General features: G+C 45.1%; 1 protein-coding gene across 1 annotated transcript in view; it reads left to right on the forward strand.

Moving 5' to 3' along the window:
* Positions 1-2,302: 2,302 nt before the first annotated feature.
* The window catches only part of Tox3 (TOX high mobility group box family member 3), a 102,082-nt gene continuing 87,156 nt past the window's right edge, over positions 2,303-17,228 (forward strand). The window contains exon 1 of the mRNA XM_038312939.1: positions 2,303-2,389. Coding sequence (XP_038168867.1) covers positions 2,303-2,389 — 87 coding nt within the window. The remainder of the gene's footprint in view (positions 2,390-17,228) is intronic.

The raw sequence follows: 17,228 nt of genomic DNA on the forward strand, positions 1-17,228 counted from the left end.
GAGATTTCTACCTCAGAGTATGTGTGTGCCTAATCCTGGGGTCTGATTACAACTCCAGGTTGCTTCTCTCGCTGTAACTTTGATTATGTTTCCTTCATCCTCCATAATCAAGCTCAGATTGCACCAGATGCATCGGAGAGGGATGTGAGCGTGCAGAGAAAAGCACATCATCCCGGCCTTTGAGGCTTGCTCCCTTTAAGGCTTACCGTGGTGGGAAAATTCTTTTCTGGTACCCTGCTTCTGCCCCTTAGTCGGACCCCTGCACTAGCCGCCATTGTTAAATACTCCTAGAGAAACTTAAAAGATGTTCTCTTTCGGGACAACAGGTGGCCACTGCAACCTCCAGTTCTGATTGGTGGAAAGGCCACCGGCGCCCAGTGGCCCAGAGAAAGGGCCTCTACTTCTGAGTTTCAAGAACTTACTCAATGGGGTGTTGTCCTGATAATATCTCAGCACACTGCCAATTTGTGCAACCCGCTGGGCCATTAGGGAGCGCCGCTGGGTTGTCAACATTAAATGGAGACTCAGGAGAGGAGACCAAAGCGTTTTCAGGAGGGGGGGAGTCGAAGTCAACCCAGGGACAATGTGAGGAGTTGTTCCTTCCCTGAATACACATGATTTTCTCAGTCCCCTCACACACACACACACACACACACACACGCACGCACGCACGCACACACTCACACACTCACCCAATTGATGCTTATTTATTTTTTTCCTGCTTGGTTCCTGAAATATAGTGTTGAGCGAACGTACACACACAGGTGTTACAAGCTGGAGTGTCAACTTTGGAGAACATACAGAAACCCGTGTATGTCTGGAAAAGTTTAGGCCCCGGGGCCAGGGAAGTGATCAGGAACCACACTATTAGAGACTTGTCAGTCGAAATATATCAACATCTTCCTAAGTAGTTCGCTGATAACTGAGCCGGGAAAGGGAGATCTCACAGCTCCACCAACGTTTTCTACCACCAAGGCTGAAGGCCAAACTTTCAAATTAACTCAGAGTAATAAAGCCGAGGGTGGTGGTGGAGGAGACTGGGGGGGGGGGAGAGGGGGAAGTGAGGGGAGGGAGAAACGTAGATTTAAAAAAAGAGAAAGAAAGAGGGGTGGGTGGGTGGGTGCAGCGTGGGCAAGTTAATCACCCAGAACCTTTTAGGAAAAGAGGGACATTTTCTCTCCGAGAGCGGCGAGTGATCCCGCCTAGATCAGTTACCCAAATGCCTTTCAAAAACAAACAAGAGTAAAGAAATTACAAAGAGACCCGACACGGGCCTTAACCCGGGAAGCTTCAAGTTGCCTACCTGTGAAAGGTCAGGCCCTAACACTCCTGAAAAATACCACAGGTGTACATGGGGTTCCTGGTCCTGGCTACCAGCAGCTACTTGAGCAGGTTAGTTTCTGGACTGGGTCAACACCGGGAAAACCCGGGCATACGGATAGGTCCCCACCAGCAAGGATTGGGACAAGAAGGTAGGCACCGGGTCGGCAGTGGACGGCTTGGGGATGCTAAGGCAGAGGGAAGCGAGGGTCGCACAGGAGGAGAGCGGGACGCGAGAGGGGACAGTGCTGGAAGCGGCGGAGCGGCCGAGGGAGGCCGGGGAGCGAGGAGAGCGGCGAGGCCGCGGGGACAAAGAGGACCGGGTAGGGAAGGGGTGGGACGGAGAGAGGCCGAGAGAAGGGCGCGCGGTGGCCGGGGCTGCACGGGGCGCGGGGCGGGGCGCGAGCCCGGAGGCGGTCGGCAGCCGAGCGCACCGGCGGGGCGGGCGGCGCGCCAGCTGCCCGGGGTGGGAGGGGCGGAGCGGCGGCGGCGCGGGGAGGGGACCGGCGGCGGCAGGAGGGGGAGCGGCAGGGGAGGGGCCGGGCCCCTTGTCTCCGCGGCTCCTCGACTCAGTCCGCCCGGGGAGGAGGAGCGGGGCCAGCCGCCGCCGCCGCCGCCGTCCCAGCCTCTCCGCGCACCTGAGCTCGCCGGCCGCCCCGGGTCCCCGCGCTGCGCCCTGTGCCCCGGGCGCCCGGCCCGTGCGCAGCCAGCCTCGGTGTCCCGGTGGGGCGCGTCCTCCGGGCCGCCTCCTGCTTTCCCGCGGCTCGCGTGGCCTCGCCTTTGTGTGCGGCGGCCGCAGCTCCCGGGCTCGTCGGCGGCCCCCGCGCGACAGCCCTCCAGTCTCACGACCCGTGCGCTGTCCCCGGGCGCCCCCGGCCGGGCGTCCCCGACGGTGGATAGCGCGGCCGCAAGGAGGCGGGTAGCGACCCCGGCGAGCTCCAGCCTCGGCCCCCGGCCCCCGGCCCCCGGCCCCGGCCCCGGCATGGATGTGAGGTTCTACCCCGCGGCGGCCGGGGACCCCGCTGGCCTGGACTTCGCGCAGTGCCTGGGGTACTACGGCTACAGCAAGGTGACCGGGCCGGGGGCGGGGGCCACCTCTCCATCCCGGGCGCGTCCCGCCTAGCCCGCTGCACTTTCTTTTCTATCTTTTCTCCCCATACGCTGGTTTCTCGGTGCGCCTTCGTCTCTGACCAACTCTCCTCATCTTCTCTTTCTGTCCCCCTTCCCACCCACCTTTTTGTCCCTCTGCTGGAGCTCCCTCTGCCCTCCTGGTCCCCTCCCCCGCTCTCCCCAAAGCTGTGCGAAGCTCAGTCCCGGCACTGAGCAGAGACTCGCGCGTGAGTCTTTGTAGATGTTATTAGTAAACACGATTGCAGCGCCTCTGCTATGTGTGTGTGAATGGGGGGCACGCCACGTAGGGGTCCCGGAGCTCATGGTTCAGAGACCTCCTCCTTCTTGCCGTAGCCCATCTCACTTAACCCACCCAGTCAGAAGCTTCTCCCGGGTTCTCAGGCAAAGAGAGGAACAAACTTTAGAGAGTGCCCGGGTCCCGGGTCTGGGTCTGGGAAGCCTGAAGTTGTAGGACCCCAGCAGGTGCCCTTTACTTCCTTCTCTGTAGGGTGCTCTCTCTGGTCTACCAGACGAAGGTAGTCGCCTCTCCTGAGTTAGCTCAGAGAGCTTCTCGTGTTTTAATTTTTTTTTTTTTGAGGTGGCCATCCCCCCCCCCCTCCGGGAGGTGGAATATCAGAGTTGCAGCTTCACACCACGCCCCAGGGTCACCCCATCTTTTGCACCTCTCCTCGCGTTAACTCCGGGAGCGAGAGATTCAGGTGACCACAGGCGGACCTTGGACCTAGTCGGTGGGCTTCGAGGACCCGGGTTGTCTACCTTTCCTAAACTCCCACCACAGAGCTTTGAGATGTAACCCCGAGGGCGAGATTCAGAGAAAGAGCCTTTTGAATGTGTTTTTCTTTTCCCTTCCCCCCGCTCCTCCCTCCCCTCCGACTTTTCTTTCAAATCCTAGTTTGTTTATGATTGCTTGGATAACGGAGGAGGAAATACGGAGGCAGCCGAAAGAAAGGTGCAATACAAAACTAATGAATAGATAGCAGGAAGAGGAGGGATTGTGTCTAGAGCCCGGACAGTTGGCTGTGCCCTGGCTGATGGAGCTCCTCTGCCTTATTGTTTATGCCCCTCTCCCAACTCCAGGCTAAAGTTTGCAAAAGACCATCGGAGTCTCTCTGACTCTCTTCCGTGTCGTGGTGGGGACCCCTGAGCCAGGCACTCAGGGCCCTTCCAGTAACCATAGGACGAGGGACTTTATTCAGTGTTTTTAGTCCAGTGGTGGTGGTGCCCATTCATACTCTTCCAAAATCCGAGGAGAATGCCTTAAGTGTCGAAAGCAAGGCGAGAAAAGGCCGAAGGCTGTAGCCAGAGTAAAGGATCGGTTTCTGTCGTCTGGTTTTGGATTTACTCAGGTTATTAAATGCTTTAAAAAGTCCCCCATGTATGCTCAGTCAGGGACTTAGGCAGCCTAATTAAGTATGTAGTGTTTCTGAGAATCCGCCTAATTGTTCCAGTGGGCTATTACTTATCTCCTCAGAGCGCAGCCTGGGTATGCAATCCTCCTGTAGACTGGGCATGCTCTTATTTTTGGAAGCCATTACCTTGTCTAATGTAACTACTTCTTTCTCTGATTTAAGATCAGCAACACTCGAATGACATCCAAATAGAAACCTATTGTATTAAGCCAGTCACTGCCATGCATGGCAAATCTCTGTTCACTGGGATCCCAAGGGTTTCAAGGGACTGAAGAAATTGTGGTGTGTGTGTGTGTGTGTGTGTGTGTGTGTGTGTGTATCTCCTTTTATTTTCTGAGAAGGGTTATTTTGAGTCAATTTAAACCCAGAAGCTGATTTCAGGGCGGGCCTATAAAGCTTGAAATCAGACAATATTTGTCTAGCTGCCGGGTCAACTTGAGCAGTGGGGAAGCAAGCTCATTTGGTGTCCCTTTCTGTATTCTGCAATGGCCCTGAAATAACTTGCTCTTGGGAATTCGGATGATAGAAAGGACTGGAGGGAGCGTACTTATAGAAGTTGGAATCAGCTTTGGGAGGGGTCAAATTGTACTTATTCTCAAGGTGTGTTTGCTTTGACTTGTTTACAGGTAAAAATGTAAGTACCTTTAGACTGAGCCACAGGTCAAATATACTATTCCTGTAGTCTGCATTTCTGGAGTGGGGTTAAAAAAAAAAGCCAGTTTTCTTCCCCACAATTTATCTTTGTACAGAGAATGTAGCAGAAGAGGAAGTATTAACTTTATGAGCACAGAACAGCAAGAGCTAATTAAAGGGTTACAACATTTGCTTCACAGATAACTTGGATCTGAAGTGGTGTTTGCCGTACAGAGTAGATTTATTGACGATGTAAAGCAGCGTACAAAGACAGGCGTTTACTTCATCTGAAAGTACCTGGAATTAATTCATCTTTCTTAAGGCTTGACTTTCGAAGACCTGTATTATCTTTCTGAATGAGAAATGATGGATTACAAAAAAGTATGTTTCTGCCTTTTCTTGTTTTAATGACCATCTGGGAAACTTCAGAAGAAAGCGAACTATCGGTGCCAGAGCTTCCCAAGTGAAACACTCACGGTTATCTTTACATTTATTTACAAGCCGTGAATAATAGGGCTCCATTCATTTCTCCTTTTAACAAATGACCAGAGTCCTTTGTATAAATTATATGTGAGTGTATTATCTTTACATTCTGTGAGTATATGGGTCCCTTTTAAATGTCAGTACTCATGAAAGTATACTGTCTATGGAAAATGGATGAAAGGCTTTGGAGGGTTCAAAAGTCATTGCAAGTAGGAGAATAACTTCAAATAAAATATAGCCAGGATCATTAAAATCAGTTAATAATTCATGAATCAACTGCTGATATATAAACTTAAAGCCATGTCTGTTTTCTAAGGACTAATTTTCATTTTAATTTCAATCCACTGTTAGAACGTTTATTTTTTTATGATGTGACTAGCAAATTGAACTAAAATCTGTATTTTAAAAAGGGAAAAAAGGTCATTATGTTATTCAAGTGAGTTGGTGACCCACTGACTAATCCGGAGTTTTCCCTTGGGTTTACTTAATTTTATTTTACCAGCAAGACAGTAACACATAAAATACCAGTTGAAATGAAGTTGCTGTGAGTCTGCTGTCTCTGAATAAGATCGTATATCTAATATGGGTGTGAGATAAAATAATTCAGGTTAATAGTGAACTCGGACTGACCTCTGCTTGATTTGCTTAATACTTTTAGCATTTTGTTTCCTTGGCAAAACATGGCTTTTTACATTTATGTAGATTAAGGCCTCAGTCCTAAGCCTTGCTTTCTCCTTTTCATGCGTGTTGTTATTGATCACCCATACTTAATTAAGACATACTCTTGCTTGTCTTTTCATTCCATCTCATTGGCTCTCTATTCTGGCTACCTTGAAGGGTAAGAGACTGAAGGCTAATTTGTTTCTTGCCTCTCTTCTTGGGTACCACGTTTTTGAACTGAAAACTTACTGAGAGGAGATTTTGATGGATATTTCCTAGATCAATATCTTACCCTTTCATGAGGTAACTTACTTTATTTCTAGGATCTGGAGTATGAGGCTGTTGAATTTTGAAAACTCCTTGAGATATTTCCATATCCTTCCATGACAGGTCTTAAAATGAGATATCAAAGCCACACGATAGTAGAGATGTAGTTTTTTTTTTTAAGAGTTCCTCTCGGGGGTCATACACTAAGATGTCTATAGGGGCAGACAGTGCACCCATGTGAGGACAGGGTTTGTGATAAGCTGAAAACCCCACCCATGTAAAGTCATAGCCTTGCTCAGCATCAGCTAGACTATCACCATGGCAACAGTGGGGCCCTGTAATCCATAGTTTACAGTTCTCTTTATAAGGGAATGGTGATCTGGATTTTCATGTGAAATAACCATAGTTTTAAAACTATATCCATAGTTTTGAAAGGTGACAGTAAATTGAGTAATTAAAATAATTGTGCCAAACAATCATAGTCTACTTTTATGTCCCTTTGGTCTTAGACTGGTTCATAAGCAGAATAGGACTCAAAGAATTTTTTTTTTTTTTGGTAAGTCTTTTGCCATTAATGTTCAGTTATACGGGACATTTTATTCCCTTGTCCAGCAGTGTGGTCAGTGTAGTGCTGGAGTGGACATGGGCAAAGGCCTGGGTATTGTGACAGCTGTGAAGTTGACTAGACTTTGGGCAGAGTGCGTGTTAGTGTATGTACACTTATGGTCTGGGCAACTCTCTACACCATATCAGACATTAACACGAATCACGTCCCGAATTCCATGTCATATGGTACGACAGTGTATCTGGGTTGATGTTGATCAGTTGTAGTATGTGTGCATTTTGTAGACATTTGATTATGTACTTGTTTTAATTTTATTGCTTGCTTGATGTCCTCCTCGCTGCACCTTTAAACATTTTTTACAGGCCACTGAAAAGCTTACAGTCCCAAGTTGTCTGGCTTATAGTGACGAAGGGATAAAGTAGCCCAGTGGTCACAAAGTAGAGGTCTGTCTACACACTCTTCATCTGGTCACCCCAAACAGTGGGAAGATAAACTGAACCCTCTGCTCAGTAGGGACAAGCATATAGTTAGGCCGGGAAAATTAATCTAGGGATTTTACATTAAGCCGATGGATGTATGTGGTCACAGTGTTCAAAGAATGTTGCTATTTCTGTGCCATCCTCCTGCAGGGCACAAGCTCAGCTGGAAGTCGAAGCCACTTGAAGAGTTACTTTATTTAATCACCACGGTATTTAAAAGAAAGAAAACATCCTCAATTAGTTGTCTGTTTCTAAAAAATGGTTGCATGTAATTTTTTAAATTTTTTTTGTGTGTGTTTTAGAAATAGTCACAAATTTGTTAGCACTCAGTCTGTGGCCAGGCATCTTCTGGAAGCACTTCTGATGGGTATTTGTGCCAAACACAGTTTACTTGGCCCTCCATATTCCTCTCAGGTGCTGTGAGACGAGGCCTGGTGTTTGAAGGCTTTCATTGCAAGGAGATCTCATTAAACAAGAGAGAACTCACACAGAAATCAAGGAAAATAAGGTTACTGCCATTGGAGAAATTACAGACCGTATGTATTCTTTGGTTAGTCAGTGGCGGAGGAGATGGTAGATGTCAGGTGGAGGAGATGGGAGATGTTGTCAGGTGGAGGAGATGGTAGATGTTGTCAGGTGGAGGAGATGGGAGATGTTGTCAGGTGGAGGAGATTGGAGATGTTGTCAGGTGGAGGAGATGGGAGATGTCAGGTGGAGGAGATGGTAGATGTCAAGTGGAGGAGATGGGAGATGTTGTCAGGTGGAGGAGGTGGTAGATGTCAGGTGGAGGAGGTGGTAGATGTCAGGTGGAGGAGATGGGAGATGTTGTCAGGTGGAGGAGATGGGAGATGTTGTCAGGTGGAGGAGATGGGAGATGTTGTCAGGTGGAGGAGATGGGAGATGTTGTCAGGTGGAGGAGATGGGAGATGTTGTCAGGAGGTGGAGGAGATGGTAGAAGGGGCGGTGTGACCATTTTGTGGAGCGGTGTTCCTCTGTATTCCCCCACACCAGGATCATCCAAGGAACTTGTTAGGAAACTGGCTTTGGGTTTTCACTCCTAGAAACTCTGATTCGTGTGCTAGTTTTGGAGAAAAAATAAAGCTGACATTGGATATTGTGGTGGAATAATCCCACCAACACACATGGTGGGATTCAAGAGAGAGTTCAGGGTGAGGAACTGAAATGGGAGTCTTTATGCAAAAAAGTAGAGGAAATAGATTTGATTTCTTCAGAAGAGAGGTGGTAGGAGATATGACATGCCATGACCTTGAGGACTGGTAAGCGATTTTAACACAATCCTTCACTTAGTGAGGCTGTCATTTAGGAAGTACTATGTGAACTATGCGCATTTAAAAATCCTGCCAAATTCATGGTTAATGAAGAAAATCATTGTGTGTGCGGGTGTGTGTCCATGTCCATGCTGTGCACATGGAAATTCCGAGGACAGCCTGTGGGAGTTGATTCTCTCCGTCCAAAGTCATGAACTTAGGCCATCAAACTTGCGTGACAAGCACCTTTACCCAATGAGCCAGTTCTTTATTGTAATAATTGTGGAGGAAAACCAGAGTACTTAAGGCGTTATGTTGGCTTGATGACACATCATTTATACATTTGATCGTTATTTGGTGGGAAACACCTTTAAATAGTTATTACTAATGAGCGGTGATGTAAAGCTTGCAGTAATTGAAAACACTATCAGCAACAAAGGAAAACATTTCATTTTTTAATGAAATGTACTTTTACAGTGGATTCCTGTGAGGTATAAATGGTGAATTTTAAGGGTCTTAGAGAATATCTTTCAGATTGGTTGGTAAAGAGAGATAGGATTTCCTTTTTGCTACGTGTGCTTATAAGTTCAAATACGTTTCGAAGGTATATTAGGGTCTCTTAGAAAAGGAACAAAAATTATGTTGAAAAACAAGTACTGGAGGCTTTTATTCAAGGTGTCCCTGAGCTTCTGGTATTTTTTTAAATCTTCTCCTGGGGTGGCAGATCATTTCCCGTCCTTTGTTTCCTAGGTTTGTGTCTTTAATCCCTTCCCCAGGGAGGCCATAGTCTCTTAAAGTGTATTCCATGACTATGTAAGACATATAAGCTACTGAAAAATTCTTCTTAATCTTAATTTAATTTTACTTTGCTTGTTAAAGAATACTTTGAATGGTCTGATAATCCAGAAATTAAACCAATAGGCCAATATCAAGACACATTGGGGTTCCACATACATAAGTAATGTGTGACTTAGTTTTCAGAGGTGCCAGATCTTAAACTGGTCCCTTCTATTCCAAATATGGTCGTTTTAATGTGACCTCATCTTTATGAGCTCAATTGTTTATATAGGAGATTTGTACTAAAGATGGTGTGGGAGATTTTTCAAACTGATTTAAAATTGACTTAGAATAAATAGTTATATTAGAATGTGAGACTCCCCCCATGATTCCTGCAGCTAATTTATAAGGGGCCAAGGATTTGCTCGGGAATGATAAAGGTCCTACAGTTTCTTTAAAACTGTTGTAGGAAGTAATAACAGAAGTCCAAAAAAGAAAAAAAGACCTAGCTGACTTGCATACCTTTACAATACATGCCCGCTTTCCTTGTAGAAAAGGTTAGGAGTAAGTCTAGAAGTATTGACCCATTAACAAATATGCCCAGCAGATCTCTGCCCTTCCATGTCTGCTTCTTTAATGAAGAACTTGCAGTTTCTTTTTGGCTTCTTAAAAAAAAATTCTAATGAAAGAGTTTAATGGAGACATGGTTAAAATTAAAAGAATTGTATTATTTAAAAGTCCTTTGGGTTGCAAGTGAGAAAAAGTTACCCAGCTGAGTTAAGGCAGCTAGAATTGTCACTTATGTTTCAGACATAGTTGAACCAGAGTCACGGAGGACACCAGAAGACTTTTCTTATCACTTCTGCTTTCATGTGTTTGGCTTTTCAAGTCAGCAATTCTGACTGCAGGGAGTGTGAAGATGGCCATCATTAGCTCATGGATCCAATCTCATTGGATAGACTCTGGCCCCAGGCCCAGAGTCATGTGGCATCTCAGGAGGGCATTCACATCTCATTTCCCTTGAGACCATGTGGTGACCTACATGGCTGAAGAGTGGGGAGCCTTCTTGATTCCTGTGTGAAAAAGCAAAGAGCATCTATCACAAGACTGGCATTGGAGATAGGGCGAAAATAAATGTTTGTGTAGATGCCAACTCGGGTGACGCTTGATGCAGAAGAAGGTTTGCGTTATCCTGCTGGTGGTTGCTCCTGGAGACCAGAGTGAGCCTGTGCTTATGCAATGCAGTATGTGTGTGTATGTGCAAACATATATACATACATACACACATATATATGTCTTGGCTATTTGTATATATTATATATTGAATATATTATGTATTTGTACGTATATTTGTGCGTATACACACACACAGACACACACATATATATGTCATTTGTATTAGGTGTAAACTTCTTGTTAGGGACTGAGAAGAGATGTGGCTTGCCTTCAAGAGGTTTCTAGCTTGGCTGGGGGCAGGTCTTAAAGTATGTGTGTGTGAATATGTAATTATAATTAAAGACAGAGGTTCTAGGCTGCACATTGATGAAGAAGGTTCTATAGGCATGGTGTTGTAGTCAGGTCGAAGGGATCATGGGGGCTCTCAGGTGTAGAGTGTATAAGTGAATAAAATGTGGTTTGAGAGAAGAAGAGAGAGTGAGAGAATTCCAGGTAGAATTTGCTGCATGAACCTAAACATGGGCAAAAGTCTGTTTAGAGGCTTGCATAGGTTGGCTCCACAGGCTAAATATGGAGATGATTCTCATCTTTCTGAGGTGGGAGATGTGGTTTGTTAAGACCAGGTTATGGAGGCACTAGAATGTCTAAGGAAAGTCCAAGATTTCATTTAGTAGGTTCTAATAGAGTAAAGTATGTATGTATGTATGTATGCATGCATGCATGCATGCAGGTACATCCCTATGTGTTTATAGACATGCATGCAGGCAGAGGATGAAACTTGAAGGGGGCCCTAATGAGAAGATACTTTCAGGGCAGCATCTGAGAATGTCTGAGGAAGATGGGGGAGGATGTGAGCCTTAAAGGGTACTGTTGAGTGAAGAGTCAAGGTGAGCATAGCCTTGCACAAAGGCTTGCTAACCACTGAGAAGAAAAGGAAGACAGCGGGGTTTATGTAGCATATTTGCGCATCCAGTTGAGTAGAAACGATGAGAGGAAAGGAGGAAGAGATACCCAAAGACAGGCAGAAGGGTGGATATTGTTGTGTTGTGAGTTCTGGTTGACAAGCTCAGGATCTGTCTTTGCCCAATTCTGTTTCACTTCTTCCCCTTATTGTCCTTTTTGCTCTGTGTGTCCTGGACCACACCAGCCTTCATGTCCTCTTGCCGTGTCTAGAACCATTTCCCATTCTAGACTTGTGTGTCCTGGACCACACCAGCCTTCATGTCCTCTTGCCGTGTCTAGAACCATTTCCCATTCTAGACTTGTGTGTCCTGGACCACACCAGCCTTCATGTCCTCTTACCGTGTCTAGAACCATTTCCCATTCTAGACTTTGACGTTCTTCACTTCCTCAACCCTTTGATGGCCAGATGGCATTTTTCAATATAGCCTAACCACCTGAAAATACCCTAGCATCTAAAATACCCCATTCCCATCCTTCCAGTTAGAACCCCAGTGATTCTGTATAATTTTATTCCTAATATGTAATTTAATTGCTTGGATTCTTGTCTATTTTCTTTCATTGGAATTTGAATTCCTTTTGGTTTGGGGGGTCTGTGAACAGCACTTTTCACAATAAAGAAAATGTGATAAGTCATGAGAAAGATAGGAATAAAAATGCTGTTGAGCAGATATGATTGTACTTTAATCTTGGAATATACATGGATTGGACCCACCACATGCTGGAAACCTCTAGGCAATGGAAGCATAGATGAGAAGACCCACTTGTCTAGTTTTTAAGGAGATGTTGGTCTGCGGTGGTAATGATTTACTTCAAAGCTCTTAAATTCAAATCTTATTTATAATCTTCTGTATCAGTAATTTATGTGTTCGTGGCAGCGACAGCGCAATGGACATGAAGGTGACTCGATGGTGGGTTTTGCTGAGGTAGCAACAGTAGAAAAGTAGGAATGAAAGAGACTGATCTTAAACGAAGCTGGCCAAGAAATGACCAAGGAAAGGGTAGCCTCAGTGCATGCCCAGGGGAAGGTAAACAGAAAAACCAAGGAGCAGAAGCGAAAGTTGTGTAGCAGTGGATTAAGTGACCCAAACATTTACTTCTGTCAGTTTTAGTCAAGTCTAGGAGGAAATAGTTCAGGGATCCTATGGGGCTTCATAGACGCCTAGGAACCGGGTGCTCTCTGGCTAGCGTGAGTCTTGTCTTCCTAGTTCAAGGTGGAGTTGCCAGTAGTCAGGCCAGCAGGAAGGAGGAGGCCAAAGGAAGCTTCCAGAAGCTGCCGTACAAATAGTTTGCTTTATAGTTCACTGGCCAGACTGAGTCAGTTGTCCACCTGTGGTGACCGAATTCCCAGAAGTCTCTACTGCTGCTGGCCATGTGATCAAGCTAAGCACCCCATTGTTATGGAAGGAGAAGACATGGAGATTAGCAGGTATGTGGGAATGAGTTCCAGGTGAGGGCCTAGACCTACTTCTTGGGTCTTCACGAATTGAGATTGTGTGCAGTAGTCTAGTTTTCTGCGCATTTTTTTTATTGACGTTTGCTTCTTGGAAAACCTGTGGTGAGAGGCACCTTGTGCCAAGATGGAGGCTCTTGGATCCTTTCTTCAGTTTGGACATTTTATTTTGGGCCTGCTTAAAATATCCAGTAATTTATGTTCTTCTTCGCAGAAACTGCAAATCATCATGTCCTAATTTTAATCGATTACCTATATTCCAGGCTCACATTTCTCTTCTTTTCAAAAATAGGTCTTCAAGTTTGATAATGCCATTTCTCAAGTCCCAGTATAGGTAGGTGACCAAGCTTTGAGTAGTGATCCTTCTCCACTCAACATTTTGAAGCCTGAGATTTTGAAAATTTTTAATCAAACCCTGTTTGCTGCTGACTCCTGTATTCACTTATCTACCAAAACCCCTTTTCTGCAGAAACCCCCAGACCTGAATGTCCCTTCACCCCGCTCCACCTATTGGTCCTTTGCTCTCATCTTGACCATGCACCCTTAACTGCCAGACTTGTTAGCCGTCCTGCCTTCTACCTAACCACCTCTCTTGACTCCCTCCTCAATATCTTTTCTATGAATAATTGTTCAAGCAAATAATCTTCACCTCGAGTCCCACCCAGACCTCCTTATCCCATCCCCTGCTTCCTCCTGGACCACTTCTCTTCCTCTCTAAGTTGCTGGGACTGAGACTCCTTCAGTGAGCTCTCAGCGCTATTTCAGTCTTCCTTATTCTTGCAAGAACACGGAATGCCACTCTCAGGGAACGCATTATTCAAACCCTAGAGTTCTACCTTATGATAATTTAGACCCTCCTTTGTCTTCTTGTCCCTCTGTGTCTACTTCCTTCATCCCTAGATCCTGATGTTGTATATCTGGATGCTTCTGGTAACTGCTTCTCTGCCACTTGTCTGCTGTTTCTCCTCATCTTCCCAGAGACTGTGACTGTTCATCTCAAGCTTGGCTTTGTTTTCCTTTACCTCTGCATTAAAAAAAACAAAATAAACCAACAACAGCAAAACTTTGGTAGGGATCTTTGTGCTTTTCATTGGTCCCTTTCTGATACTTGTATCAGTTATCTATGGCTGTGTAACAAACAGTTTCTAAGTATACTATGACTTAGGATTCTGTAGGTCAGCCATCTAGGCTGTGCTCAGCAGGGCAGGTTTTATTTCCTCTGAGATTTCTGTGTGTACTCACTATGGAACTGCCAGGATACTTTGTTTTTGGAGGGCATCTGGCTGTCTGCTAGGGACCTTGTTTTTTTGGCATGCTATCCCCTACCACAGTGTGATGGTTTGGGTTTGTTTTCATGGTGGCTTCCTGAGAGAGCTGGGGCTGGGGCTGAGAAATGTCATGTAACACCTTCTGTCATATTCTGTGGACCAGAGTGAGTCACTGGGCTAGCCCAGATTCCAGAGAAGAGGAAATAGATTCCATTTATGATTGACAGAGAAACAAAATTATCTTACACAAGAACATGGCTACAAAAGTGTACAGAACCGTGACCCTTGTGTAATCTACCTCAGGCCTCAAATCTGTATCTCCTGCTTAGCCTCAGATTCCTTTCTGTCTCTTTACACTGAATTAATTCCTTCTTCCCTCCCTCCCTCCCTCCTTCCTCCCTCCCTCCCTCCCTCCTCCCTCCCTCCCGCCCTCCCTCTGACTAAACCTGTGTTCTACTTGTCATGTGACATCACAAGGATAGTCTTGGCTGTCATTGTTCATAGCAATGCTTCCTCTAACTTGCATCCTTCAGTATTTCCTGTCAGTGGTATTATATGTCCAACATCTTTCCATATTGATTTACTTTGTACCTTGTTGCATATGGCAACCGGACATTGCTGTGATGTATAACAGTTTTTTTTAGTACATTTATAACTACCGTGTTTTTGAGCATTTATTTATGTACTGCTTTTGCATAATAGCTACAGAGAGCATTGGCTAACATGGTAACCTGCTGTGTCTTCAACTCGTCATTGCAGAGGTTACATGTTTAACATCAAATTTACCACAGAAAGCCTGTCTCAAAGTCCTCATCAAGATGCTGGTGAATGTTCTTACCTCTGTAAACATTTTAGTTACAGTTGCTACTGTTTCATCACCACAGGCCGGGGTACCCGCCTTTATAATTTCCACCTTGCTCAGACATCTTGTTGGTTTTGAAAATATTAATTTGAAATAGCTAATATCCTTATGCCTACAAGCCCATTTATTTACAGAAAGTAATTTTCTTGCTCCATCCGTGTTAGTAATTTTTTTTTCAAATGTCTTCTCCGTTCTTGGTTTTGTCTTAAGTTTCTGATTATCAGCGAGGATGTATCATGTACCAGGATCTGCCAGGTTTTATGGCTTATCAACCACAGATTTTTGGAAAACACTGTGGTCATAACGATACTGCATTGGGCATCTGGCTTCTCTTCTTAAGGTACCGTGACAATGCTAGAGCTTCCAGAAAATGCGTATGGTAGGTGGCAGTCACCATTCCCTATGCTACATGTGCCGAATAAAGCCTGCATGCCCGTGAGGGTGGAGCTTGAGGAAGTTCAAGGTAGGGACAAGGTAGAGGGACCTCACATCAAAGAGGAAGAAACTCTTGGGTTAATGGGAAGACCGAAAGGAAGTGATGGATGGTAAGATCTAGAAAACGACAGAGTGGCATCTAGTTGCTGAGAGGAAGTTTGGAAGATTTCGCCTGTGCAAATGAGGTTTGTTCAATAGTGTTGAATTCATTTGATAACAAATGAGATTTCGTTGGTTGATTACAGCCACTAACCAGAATTTCCAATCCACTAGAATTCAATGTTCCGAGAACTTTTTGTTCTAATGACAGATTTTTGCTGTCATGTGATTATTGCCACAGGATTTGTGTCCTTCAATCTCTTATCAGAAATGATTATCTTGACGTCTCTGCTGGCCAGACCATAGTTTTCAAAAGTCTGTTTTAAGGAATAGTGGTGTGAAGAAGGTACATTGTGTCCACGTGTCCAGAAAGCAGCATTCCAGAAGCGACTGCTGCCAGTGGTGGGCTATGCACTGGACTCCTTTAATGTTGTGCACAGGCCAGGGCTCTCTTCTCTTTGAGGGAACATATGTGTAGCAGGCTCTTGAACATCCTTCACTCTTTGGTTTCGAATGTGGCTCTCTGTATCTCAGCGAGTCTTTAGGATGACTCAACGGACTATTAGAAAACATCAACAGGGGGATCTGGAGAGAACTCAGTTTTATCTTGTGGGTGTGTTGACCTTGTCATTTTCATTTCTGTCTTTACATTGGCTGCCAACCAGCTTGAGTCACAGGAGAGCCCTGTAGTAGCTGCTTAGGATGCTGGGAGATACATTCCCATGGGCTGGCAGTCTAGATTTTTATTAGTTTCTTTTTTAAAAAAATGCAACTAATTGTTGGTGTGTATGAGTGTTCTGCCTGAATGTTATATATGTGCACCATGTGCGTACCTGGTGCCCGCAGAAGTCAGAAGATGGAATCTGATCCCCCGGAACTGGAGTTAGGGATGGTTATGAGCCAACGCATGTGTGCTGCGAAGCAAACTCAGCTCTGCAAGAACAAGAGTGCTCATCACTGAGCCATCTCTCCAGCACATTTATTAGAGTCCTGATTTTGACTTTTCTTTGCCTTGATTCTTAAAAGGACCACCGCTTTTTCAGAAATCAAACATGTGGGTAAATAGTTAAAGCACCTCCAAGTGCAGCGGGTGCATGTTTGTTTAATGTCAAGGATACTTACATCTTCCTAAAACCAAATTTCCCCATCAGAGAAGGAACCTAAGTCTCCTGTTCCACTTTTTTCATTCCTCGTTTGGTGTCTTTATTAATATAATACAATTCTCAGTGTGTTACATTTGCTAGAAGTTTGTTATTGGATGTTTCCTTCAGAATTCTAGCCTCTACTGGCATGATAAAATGTAGGCGGTATTTTCCCGTCATGGGAACCACTTCCAAATTAATACAGAGGCTTATATTAATTGTAAGTGATCAACCAATAGCTCAGCCTTGTTACTAGCTAACTCTTACATTGAAATTAATGCATTTCTGTTAATCTATGTATAACCAAATGACTTGTGGCTTTACCTGTTACTCTAGCATCTCTTGCTCCCTCAGTGGCTGCTGGTATCTCCCCAGACTCTTTCCTTCTTCTTTTCTGTCCCTAGTTTGGTTTTTCCACCTAACCTTATCCTGTCCAACTATTGGCCAATCAGTTTCATTATTAGAGCAAACACAGTGAATTATATTCACACAGTGTAAAAGAATATTCTACAGCAACCAAATGTACAAACTGGTATCCCTTCACTGAGTTTTAAATGTTTGAATCTTCACATCATCCAGGAGGATTAATCTCTGAGAGTGGACCTGTCTGGATTCTACCTAAAGACAGTGCTAAGATGGGTCTGGCATTGAGGTTCTATTATCAAGTATTGACAGAGCCAGATGTGGAGTCCATGATCTAAGAATTGGCTTCTGAGGATCCAGAGTTTCCCTTTGAGAAAAGGCTGTCTTGGGCTTCAGGTATCCTGCCTGGTGCCAGGTGTTAATCGAAGAGAAAGAGTTGATGTGTTCTGCAGCCAGTCACTCTCTTAGATTGCTTTCA

The sequence above is a fragment of the Arvicola amphibius genome, chromosome 15 (genome assembly GCF_903992535.2).
Source record: "Arvicola amphibius chromosome 15, mArvAmp1.2, whole genome shotgun sequence".
In the NCBI taxonomy this organism is placed as follows: Eukaryota; Metazoa; Chordata; class Mammalia; order Rodentia; family Cricetidae; genus Arvicola; species Arvicola amphibius.